This window comes from Rattus norvegicus, chromosome 1, assembly GCF_036323735.1.
Source record: "Rattus norvegicus strain BN/NHsdMcwi chromosome 1, GRCr8, whole genome shotgun sequence".
Classification (NCBI taxonomy): Eukaryota; Metazoa; Chordata; class Mammalia; order Rodentia; family Muridae; genus Rattus; species Rattus norvegicus.
In genome coordinates, this window is record NC_086019.1 from 20,560,792 (window position 1) to 20,572,967 (window position 12,176).

The 12,176-nt window shown below is 42.9% G+C and overlaps 1 protein-coding gene across 1 annotated transcript; it reads left to right on the top strand.

The window, feature by feature from the left end:
* Nucleotides 1-10,202: 10,202 nt before the first annotated feature.
* Nucleotides 10,203-10,501, top strand: LOC120097699 (cytochrome b-c1 complex subunit 10-like). The gene has a single exon (XM_039095516.2). The coding sequence runs from the start codon at nt 10,250-10,252 to the stop codon at nt 10,418-10,420; it is 171 nt and encodes a 56-aa protein (XP_038951444.1). The 5' UTR covers nt 10,203-10,249; the 3' UTR covers nt 10,421-10,501.
* Nucleotides 10,502-12,176: the final 1,675 nt, after the last annotated feature.

The following is a 12,176-nucleotide window of genomic DNA, read 5'->3' on the forward strand; positions in this document are numbered from 1 at the left end:
CCAAAGACTATACATGGACTGACCCAGGGCTCCAACTGCATATGTAGCAGAGAAAAGCCTTTTTGGGGCACCAGTGGAAGGTGAAGCCCTTGGTCCTGCCAAGGTTGGACCCCCAGTGCAGGGGAATTTGGGGGGCAATAAGGGGGGATGTATAGGGGGAGTACCCATATGGGGGAGGGGGAGGGGGAGGGGAGGGGATGGGGGCTTATGGACAGGAAACCAGGGAGGGGAATAACGTTTGAAATGTAAGTAAAGAAATATATCTAATAAAAAATTTTTTTAAAAAATAAAAAAAAGAGGGGGGAGGGCCACAGGAGGAAGAGAGAGTCAGTTTTCTTTAAGGAGGTAACCCTGGTGGATTGACTAGTCTCCACTCATGGTGATCATATATCCAAGAATGTTAACGTAACACAAACTATACTGGGTGAAATTTTTAAATAAAGTACATGAACCCGAGTATGGCTGGAAACAGAGGAAGGGTCTGGGAGGAGCATGTGGGCGGGGGGGGGGGGGTACAACCAAAATACATTGCAGAAAATTCTCAAAGAACTAAAATAAAAATTAGAAAAGAAAAGAATGTCATTTTGCCCAAAGCAGTTTCATGCTTTCCTGGGAAGGAAAAGTTGAGAGGGTCAGATATCCACACAAAGAAACCATGTAAAACAGCAGCTGTAGCTAGCCCGTTCCTGACACTGTCCAGCACACTGGACAGGCAGCTTGCCTTCAGGCACACGCCCGGGCTGGGATTAACTTTGCCCTCCTAAGTGAAGAAGCAGGGCTCACACAAAGTATGTGACTTTCGCGAGGCTGGTTGTCAGAAGAGCTACTATTTTTTAAAACATTTTTTTGGCTCACAAAATGATTTATACTTCTAACAACAGGGAAACTACCTTCAAGAAGTGAGGCAACTTAGACTCCACAAAATCCCAGCCTATTAGTTGAAGTCATACTGGTCTATGATCGTCATATTTGGTGTCCGTCTACATGTCCTTTCTCAAGCTTTATTTTTATTTTCAACCCTGGCATCTTTGTTTTCCTGAATCTCTTCCATTACTGCAGTGTGACGTTTGCTGAACACATAGGAGCTAATCCAGGTGATAAACGGACACTCTGCTTCGCTTAGTTACTCTCTCAGGCAGACATTTTAAACTGGAATTGGATGGACAAGTAGAAGACTAGTGTTTCTAAACTAAAACAGAAAGAAACAAATGTCCATCTGAAATGAAGAAATGCAGTATTGGACTCCACTGGTGCACACTGAAGCAGAAATGTGTAGCATTGTGTCCTACCATGTCCTGCCTCTCTATTGGTGGCATCTGGGTGCTGCTGGCACACTGCTCAGGGGAGACAGAATAAAGTCCAAAATGGGTGGTTCAGAGTCCATGTTCTCCTTCCCCAGACTGGAAGGAGAAACAGTGGAGTCTGGGAACATGGAAAACTCCCAAGTGTGTAAGCTACCTCACCCAGTGCCCAGGGTCCTCAGTGGGAAGTTATGGTTAAGTGTTCCAGATCAGGTAGAGGCAGGTAGGGAATAGCTCTACTCCTACTGTTCACAATTCTGAGGTTTGAGCTCATTTAACCCTATCATTCTTACGCATGTCTGGTTACTTGGTCCCACATACCTTACAACATTGTTCCCCTATCAAATTAGCAAGATACGTTTCCATTTAAAACTTACCTTGAAGGCATGGCAACCTGGTGCAGTAGGTAAAGTGTTTACCAAGCAACTCAATTCTAATCCCTGGAGTGCACAAAAAAAGCTGGATATATGGGGCTCCTACATAAGATGTAGGCAGAGACAAGAGAATCCCTAGAACCTTGAAGGCCAGCAGGCGTGGCACACACAGTGGCTAAAGGCAGTAAGAACCTGCCTTGAAAGAGCTGGAAGGCCAAGTCACACAATAACTCAGCGGTTAGGTACATGGGTTACTGGTTCCCTGTAAGCCACCGATAAATTTTTCCAGTTTGGTTTTCTCTTATGGTTTCTCTTTGAACTCCATGAGCAACAACACAACATCTCTTATGCAAATACATGAGCAGGGGGAAATGGAGCACATGAACCAACCATGATCTGTACGGGGCATCGCGTTGGAGTAGCTCTATCAATGGGTGCTGCTAGGCAGCTGACAAGATGGCCGGCGGCCGCCTGTGAGCTAAAGGCACTTGTCTAAAACCAACAGGGGTGTTCACTTTATGGAGACTATCCCATACAGCATATGGTTTACCAACGTAAAGGACACTCACAGAAGGACTGTAAGCAAAGCAAGAGAGAGAGAGAGCCCGGAAATTTTTTTTAAATGGCCCGAAACACAGGGCCGTGTTCAGGATATTGCTTCCCCCCCCACCCCCCCCCCCCCGGAGCTGAGGACCGAACCCGGGGCCTTGCGCTTGCTAGGCAAGCGCTCTACCACTGAGCTAAATCCCCAACCCAGGATATTGCTTTCATTAGACCGTTGTGAACACACATCAGGACAACAGGCCGGATATAAGCTTTTCTTGCGACAGGCATGATTGTTCTAGTTCTGAAAGTTAGATTACATCGGGAAGTGAGCAAAATGAAATTAGTTTCCCTCTTTTCAGCTACTGGATAGCAGTTATCAGTAAATTCCAGACTTTCAATGTTTTGTTTCCATCCCCCAACATTAAGCACATGCCTAGAAGCAGAAACAGGAGGAATAAGGAGTTTGAGGTCAACCTAGGCTACATAGCAAGGTTCTCTCTCAGAAATCCAGTTTTCTCTTAGATTTTCCCAATTACAAAGAAAGAGAGACAGACAGACAGAGACAGACAGAGACAGAGACAGAGACAGAGAGAAAAGAAAGAAGGAAGGAAGGAAGGAAAGAAGGAAGGAAGAAAATAAGTTTGGTCTCTACAGTGTACAATATTAAAGGTGGAAGAGAAACACAGCTAACTGTCAAGTTAACAGCCATTGTGGAAATTTTGAAAAAAAAAACAAAAAAACAAAAAAGAACAAACAAACAAACAAACAAACAAACAAACAAAAAACCAGTGTGAGAGACAAAATGAAAGCCTTCCAGAACCTCACAACTCAGACAACAGAGCTAGGCTCCTTATACAAACCAACCTCAGCCCCACTGCCCCACTCCCCCACTGCCCCACTGTCCCTCCAGCCCCACCAGTCCCACAGCCCCACCAGCCCCAAACAGCCCCAACAGTCACACAGACACACAGTCACACGGACACACAGACACACAGCCCTCAGGCTCCTTTCAACTCCTGGAGCTTCCAGAGATGAGAGGGGGGAACTCTCTGTTGCTTTCCTCAATTCAGCACCTACAAAAATAGAACCCCAGTAAGGCATACAGTCCCCAAACATGCTTGTGTTTTTATGCTAATGTCGCAGATAATTCCCGTCCATTAAATGGTTTTTCAACTTCCAAATGAAGGAGAGAGAAAAGAAAGCATTTTGACCGTTTTAACAAATTCTACTTAAATCTGTAGTGAAATTTGTCATATTTAAGTCCTGCTTAAAATTAAATTACAGGCACAAAACTACTCTCACAATCTGTTGGGGTTTTTTTGTTTTGTTTTGTTTTTTCTTTAAATGTGGTCAGGTCTCCTTCCCTGTCTGATGGCACTTTTACAGTGGCCTTGAGTTTGTCAGGTTTATTCTGGGACATCCTGAAGTCAGGATCACGCTGAATGGCATCCTGAAGTCAAGATCAGTCATCTCCACAAGCTGAGACATAGATCTCTCCAGAAAATTATGTGAGAACAGGACGTGGAGGTCAAGGGTCAAGAACAAGGAGCATCTCTCATTGTATTCGGGCTACCGGGCTTTCTGAATTCTTGTATTTTACTCCTGTGTGGATAGTGAAGCCTGCTCAACTTTGCACCTTTTGAACAAAATTCCTTCCATCATGGAAAACTGCATTTTTTAAAATGTTTATTAACAAAGACTCTGGTATAGTTTTCAATAACCGTATTGCTTAACTTTCCAAAGACCCACTCAAAGGAAAGAATTTTGGATATCAACAAACAGCTACATAGATTAACATTGGTTTGTGCACACATCTCATGGTATAGAATGCTTACTCTCAAAATCTGCTCTTTTACCCTGATGTGCATTTATTCCTCCTTTAAATGCTTTAAAATTTAACAATGGTCTTTGCAAAAAGAAAAAGGCAAAGTATACAGTACAATATTTATGTGAAATTGTAACACACAACACATTTATTATTCAATGGCAGAAAATAAAGACAGATTTCTCAAAGAACTTAAGTACTTTCCCTAGCGTCTCACAAAAACAAGACCACTCCAGAAAACCACAAAGCTATTCTCACACACGCAGTTGTATGTGGATGTAAAATGCTATTTGCATAGAGTCCACTTTATATTTCTCCAATTGTCTGAAATCTGAGCATCCCGGGATTGATCAAAGTCTCAACATGTACGTTTGTTTGTCATTGCCTTGCATGCCATACTTGAATTTTTCTGATGGATTCCTCGTGGTTAGAGTCTTTGGAAAGGGCTCAACAAAGGTGATACTGTGTCTCTCACTGAATCTCATGAGGAATGTGGTGGTTAACCTTGAGAACCTGACTGGATTTAGAATCGCCTAGGAGGTGGGGTATCCGTGAGTGTTGTTCTGCAGATGATTAGCTCAAGGGAACATGGGAGTAGAGACCCACCATGAATGTGACTGGTGCTGTACCAGGGGCTGAGGGCCCAGATGCCAGAGAGCTAGCTGAGTTCCAGAATTCCTCTCACTGCTTCCTGGTTTGCAAGGATGTGAACTGAGCTCTCCCCTGGGCCTTCTCTGCCAGGCTGGAGTGAACCTTCATAAACCAAACAAGTTCCCTCTACCGTCCATTGTTTCCAGGGCCACACAGCTTTGCGTGCAGGAAGATACAAAACAGTCATTACAACACCTCATTATTAGCCATGGTCGGTTTGATGGTTTGATAAGGGCAATGTCTGCCCAATCTTCCTGACTTAAAGGCCCTGTGACCCTTTGTGAAGAAGTCATTGCTGAGGTGGAATTCCCTCAAAATGTATCACTCAGTGATCTTAGCAACCATTCAAATAACTTGGGGGCATCAGTTATTGGCTCGGGTGTTGAAAACTGACAATATTTCACTTTTGTTCCTCAGTTTGTAGGCATTCATCCATGCAAAGGCTTCCTTTACCTGGGTGTTAAGTTACAGGTTAACTTATTTATTATTTATTCGTTTATTTATGCTGCACTATAATTTTTATTTTCTTTATGTCACAATCAACCTATCAACATTGTTGCTGTAGTGAGTTTTCTGACAAAGTGTGTGTCTAGCTTATGTGAGGCCTGGGTTTTATCTTCAACAGCACAAAACTATCCCAAACACGACAGGTTTGTAATCTGTATTGTTTTACACATGACTTAACATCTTTTAGCTTCATGTCACATGGTTCCAGAAAGACACCTTTTGCACATTCCTGTGGCATCTCCACTTGTGAGTTCTCTATTCTCTTATTTATCTCTCTACGAACGCATGAATCAACACCACACCCTCTTAGCTGTCGCTGCTTCACATATGTTCTAGTATGTAGTAGGGCATGCATTAGGAGACTGAATTCACGTTAGGAGATCTGGCCACACACCACACACACACACACACACACACACACACACACACACACACACACACAAAGCCCTAAAGAACTCGTGAAGACTTGAGAAAGGGACAAGCCAGTCTATTGTCTAGATTATCAGTTTCCTAGGTGAATCCTTCCAGACTCATGGAACAGTAAACATTTAGCATGTGTAATTTTTGTAATTATACATTGTTAAACTTCATAAATAATGCCTGTTCTTTTTTTTTTAAATGAACCCATTTTCTTCTTATCTCCTTGCTTTCAGACTCTTTTTGAATTTTATTACATAGAAACATCACAATCTAGTTGGCTGACTCCATAAAGCAATCTAAATATTTTTATTGTGGTTATCCCACTGTAACTTTATTATTAGGGTACAAATCAATACTAGCTTATAATGCTCACCAAGCTACCCAGAAATAATATGATCTCCCTAGTTGAGCTCACTTTTACATGTACAGAGGTCATGAGCTCCCTGTTTTATTGAAAGGTTTTATGGTTGTTCTTCTTTTTCCAAACTCAGAAACAATTTGAGGAGCATCAGGGCCATGTGCTCCTCAAAGGCTTAGGAGATTTCCCCAGAAAATCTTGGTGTGGTCCTTTTACAATTACTTTCCTCACTTCTGTGAGAACCAGAATCCCTTCTGTGATTTTGCAGGGTGGATGCTCTCCTTGCTGACGATATCTTTCCTCGTGTTAGAGCAATAGCTCTCAATGTTCTCAATGCTGCAACCCTCGAACACAGCTCCTCATGTTGTGGTGACCCCTGACCATAAAGCTATTTTTGTTGCTGCTTCATAACTATCTTTTGCTGCTCTTATGAGTCATCATGTAAATGTCTGTGTTTTCCAATACTGTTCAGCAATCCCAGTGAAAGGGTTGGTTGACTCCAAATGGGTCATGATACACAGGCTGAGAGCAGCTGTGTTAGAACATGATATGTATGTTTGAGATCTCACCTCACAGCTGCTCCAGATGTTATGTGACAATTCATAGAACTGATAGATTTCAAATCTGCTCACATTCGTATCATATCTTCTGATATGTGAGGCACTCATTTCTCAGTCTCCACATGCTTCTTTAGTCATGATTAATTCTCTAGCATTCAAATTTACTGAGTAAATACCTAATAAATATATTTTGAATAATAATGGAGAAAAGAAGAAAAGTGAAAGCCGGGTCCACTGAGAATCATAGTGTCTTAAGGAAGCATATGGACTCAGAACTGGAAAGAAAGCTCAGCAGTTAAGATCCCTGGAAACTCTTCCAAAGGATCTCCTACCATGCCATGACAGCTCACAAGCATCTATAACTTCAGTTCCAGAGGATCTGACACCAAAATCTATCCTCCATCGACACCAGGCAAGTGAGTGGTACACAGACATACACGCAGGCAAAACAACCACACACATTTAAAAGAAGAAGAAGAATGAAGAATGGGGAGCCTATGGTCAGGATACTGTTTCTATCTCAGTTTCTCCCTAGAAAGCAGATGACACTGGCCATCGTGGTTAGTTTTCATGGAGGTTGATACAAACACTACGTGAAGTTCACCTTAAGTACTACATGTGCTCAATTGATGATGGTTTCTCTCCCACCGCTGCCCATAGATGCATTGTCGAGTTCACGCAACTTTTTCAGGGAATAATAAGATACGACTCTCTCGCCTGTTTGGATTCGTGGGACAGAACTTGTAACCTACTCAAAGCATCTCCGTCCCAAAGTCCCTGCGTGGATGAAGTACTCCAGGGGACGTGGCAATGCCAAAGAAATGAACACCACGGAGTGGCTAGGAATTCTTGACACACAGCCTGCTGCATCAGTTCAATGCAGGGATGGAGAATGCCGAATGCCATGCATTCTGGGCAACGAACCACTGTGCTGTGAACAACAACCTAGCGGTCGGGCTTTCTTCCCAGTTTGTGTGCTGTTTTCCCAGACAGCAAATTAATTAAATGGCCTTTGGCTAGGACTTGGCCCAGAGTCCGTTTTTTTGTTTTTTGGTTTTTTTTTTAAATCATTTAAATTGTAGAGATGGAGGGGTTCAACTAACCCAATGCCTGGCACATCAATGTGCACTTAGGAGAGTTTTGTGCCGTCTTAGAGCTATATTTGGATAAAGGTCTCTTTTCGTGACTATTAACTTACGAAGACATTGGCCGTTTTGTGTTGATTGACAATGAGAAAAGACTTATCTCTTAAGCTGTACTGATCCATTGTTGAGAATCCAACAGTCCACTTCCCTGTTTTGAGCATCTTCACATTGGTCTACCATTCTAAGGTTGTTAATCTACACAAAAATTCTGAGATTCTAAATTATTTCTGTAATTACAGATTATTTCTGTAATCTACAGTAAATATGCTCTTCCTCCCCCACCCCCTGTAAGGGTGGCGTTTGTGTATGTGTGTGTTTTTCTAGACAAAATATAGGATCTTTATTCTTTGCGTTAAGCTACTCAACAGAAAGAACATAATCTTTTCATTTTCTTTAATCTCATCTGCAAAAGTTGTTATTGCTAGTTTCACTTCAAAGGTCTGTATACTACACTTGATCTTAGCCAAAAGGTGGAGAAGCGATTCAAAGGTATGTATAAATTAGGAACAGTTTTTTTTTTTTAAAAAAAAACTCTTTAAAACAAGTTTATTAGAAATATTCTTCCCTGACCTCATAGGTAGCAATAAATATCCTAGTAAGAGCACCAGTGGAAGGGGAAGCCCTAGGTCCTGCTAAGACTGAACCCCCAGTGAACTAGATTGTTGGGGGGAGGGCGGCAAGTGGGGGAGGATGGGGAGGGGAACACCCATAAAGGAGGGGAGGGGGGGATTAGGGGGATGTTTGCCCAGAAACCGGGAAAGGGAATAACACTCGAAATGTATATAAGAAATACTCAAGTTAATTAAAAAAAAAAAGAAAAAAGAAATATTCTTCCCAAAATCATTTTTTTAACGAGCTAGAACTTTTCTTCACCATTGCCATACTCCCCATAATTTTGATGATCTATATGGCGCTGATGGCAGTGAGCAGAAAAAAGCCTGAGGAAATACACACGGTGTTGATATTTTACTAAGAATAGAGCAATAACTTAAAATCATAACTTATTTCTAAATAAACTCTGATTTCTCCCCATTGCCATCCCTTCAAGCCTGGCTTTTTATAGTCCGCAAACCTCTGTACATTTACACAGCTGCTTTGAGGCTTCGCATATTTTCTTGTTTTTTACGCGTTTTGATTTTTAGCAGGAGATTTTTTTTACACTAAAATAAAACATAACTATTACTAGCCTTGAAAAACTCTCAATCCTACAGCTTAAAATGCTTCAATGCTCTGCCTTTAAAATCTTGCACATCCTTTAGAAGGGACAAAAATAAAGGCCACCCATGCACAAGAAAAAGATTGAGGACAAATCGTCAAGATTTCAGAAAACGGTAACAGAAGTGCAGGTGTTACTACTAAAAGCCAGCTTCTGAGTAGCGCGGTGCCTTGGAAACAGCCATAGTGAAATGTTTCATGATCTTTCCTCGGGCTCAGGCCTCTCTACCTTGCCATAATGACTGTGCAGTGCAAAAGTACCTAGCCAAAAGAGAAACAAGTTACCTCCTGACAAAGAGGCCATTTCTAAGACACGGTCATTTTCAGTACCTCTAGGCAAAGCAAGAGGCAGTGTTAAGATGTCATCTCTTTATTTTTATTTATACGAGTACACTGCAGCTGGTTGTTGGTGAATTGAACTCAGGACCTCTGGAAGAGCAGTTAGTGTTCTTAACCACTGAGCCATTCATGAAATTCATAGGCAAATGGATGGAACTAGAAAATATCGTCCTGAGTGAGGTAACCCAAACACACAAAACCCACACATGGTATGCACTCACCGATAAGTGGATATTAGCTCAAAAACTTGGATTACCCAAGATACAATCTGTAGACCACATGAAGCTCAAGAAAAAGGATGACCAAAGTGCAAATGCTTCAGTTCTTCTTAGAAGGGGAAACGAAAACATTCATAGGAGGAGATATGGAGACAAAGTGTGGAGCAGAGACTGAAGGAAAGGCCATCCAGAGACTGCCCCACCTGAGGATCCAGCACATATACATATAGTCTCCAAATCCAGACAATATTGCTGATGCCAAGAAGTGCATGCTGACAGGAGCCTGATATAGCTGTCTCCTGAGAGACTTTGCCAGAGTCTGACAAATACAAAGGCAGATCCTCGCAGCCAACCATTGAACTAAGAACGGGGTCCCCATTGGAGGAGTTATAGAAAGGAGTAAAGGAACTGAAGAAGTTTGCAACCCCATAAGAACAACAATACCAACCAACCAGAGCTCCTAGGAACTAAACCACTACCCAAAGACTACACATGGCTCCAGCTGCATATGTAGCCGAGGATGGCCTTGTTGGGCACCACTGGGAGGAGAAGTCCTTGGCCCTGCCAAGGCTGGACCCCCCCCCCCACCCAGTGTGGGAGACGTCAGGGTGGGGAGTTGAGAAGGGGTGGGTTGGTGGGAGGGGGAACACCCTCATAGAAGCAGGGGGAGGGGGTGGAGATGGAGGAAACCGAAAAGGGGATAAATTTTAAAATGTAAATTAAAAAATCCAATTTAGAGTGCTCCAGGGCAGCGGAACAGGGTGACCCTGAGTATTGAGACCTCGCAGCGATGCTGAGCAGATTTCTAGGCCCGCGCTACGGAGAACTGGCCAAAAACTGGATCCCCACAGCCGGCATGTGGAGCACTGTGGGTGCCGTGGGACTGGTGTGGGTCACGGACTGGCGGCTGGTCCTGGACTGGGTGCTGTACATCAATGGCAAGTTTAAGAAGGACGATTAGGCAGCCCCCTCCCCCACCTCAGGCCTCGATGGTAGCATGCGCTGAGGCCTCAGAAACAGCTTAGTTCTGTGGAGGACATGGAGGAAGTCTTCATCGATCCAGGGAGCTCCTGCATTGACCGACACTGGGGCTGCCTTGACTGGTGCAGCGTTAAACCTTGTTCGTAAAAAATAAATCCAATTAAAACAACAACAACAAAAAAGGTGTCATCTCTTTACCTTGTTTGGAGGAACTCTGACTTGAAGAGTCATAAGGACACCATATGTCCAGAGAGTGATGGCAGCTACACTTCTTGTCTAGGCGACATCTGGAAGAAGAACCCTGGCTGAAGTTTTGCAAGGACTCCCGGAGACTAAGTATGTGACACAGGCGGGCAGGGTGATTGGATTACAGCAAATGAGACAGCAACCATCTGTGCGCCCCGCATACGCTGCCGAGTGCCAAAATGAACATCCACATTAGCCGTCTGACTGTCCCGCCTGTAGTCTGGTCTAATCTGGAAGATATGTTGATGGCTTGTGGACGGCTGCGAATAGGCTGGGATCTGGGTCCCCGTCCCCACCCCCCAGGATGGGTAATTAATTACTGGTTCAAGCTTCACATTTAGAAACATGGGTTTCATTTAGGACTTCTTGAGATTGTCTCCAAAGGACGCTGCTGTTCCAGGTGAAGCTTCGCTGGCCCTTTCTGGTTCATTTTCTCAAGGGACGCAGAAGTTCTAAAGGAAGAAATCACTCGTCTTTTTACATTATGGTAAACGATAAAAAAAAAAATTCTGACCGCGCGAGGAAGCTTTAAGACAGTGGCCATTATTGGTTAAACAGACAGGTATTTCATTGGCTGCCAGGATGAAGTTCTGGGGTTCAGGGAGTCCCAGGGGTTCAGAAGCAATCCTTCATTCGCTGGTACTTATCACCTTGCCCTTTGAGTGGTAATGATTTAGCTGGTGAATGACCTTTGCTTTGTGATCCTTTCCCAATTCTGAGCTATCTCAAACGCCATTAACAGTATCTCTTACAATGAGTGCCCTGATACGTAAGGGCCTGAGTTTGGTCCAAAGACTTGTTTACAGGCACATATTATTAAATTTAATACTATAAGGCATTAAATACGTTGTCAATGCTTTTTATTAGTACACCAGGCAGTTCCTTCAATTTACACTCGTCTCCTTCTAAACTAACACTGTGAATTCTTACAAATACTACTCTTCTGCCTGCCAGGAACAACTCTTAGGACCTGCTTCAGACTCTGACACAGGACGACCCTGCAGTGAATGTTGCTGACAGGGACAGTTCAAACCCATTGCTCTGATAGTAATAATAATAATAATAATAATAATAATAATAGCCAGGTAACGCTCTTGGAAGTCAAGCCAAGAGCAAAGCGAAAACTTAGCTTTGCATTGCTTCTTCCCAATATACCAGAGCATTTCAAGTAAGTTCATATTTCACCTGAATTATTCAGTTAATAATAGCCACCCTTATACTATCCTTTTGGGAAGCTGACACTGTACATTGGGAAACAACTTTAATCTGTCTTCAGTCAGTCTCCGAAGGCAATATTTAAAGCACTAAGTTTGCGTAATATAATTGGAAAAATTAAGTGGTGAGTGGCCTGTACTTTATGTCTTTGTGTGTATGCTTACGTCTACAATTGAGCTTACATTTGAGCTACTTGTGAATGTGAACTGTCCCTCTACAGGCTAATGTGTCTGAAGACTTGAATCCCAGAGGGTAGTTTTTTAGGGAGTGTCTTC

Bases quoted from the DNA above. Each gene is read 5' to 3' on its own strand.
- LOC120097699 (XM_039095516.2), top strand. From the start codon at position 10,250: ATGCTGAGCAGATTTCTAGGCCCGCGCTACGGAGAACTGGCCAAAAAC.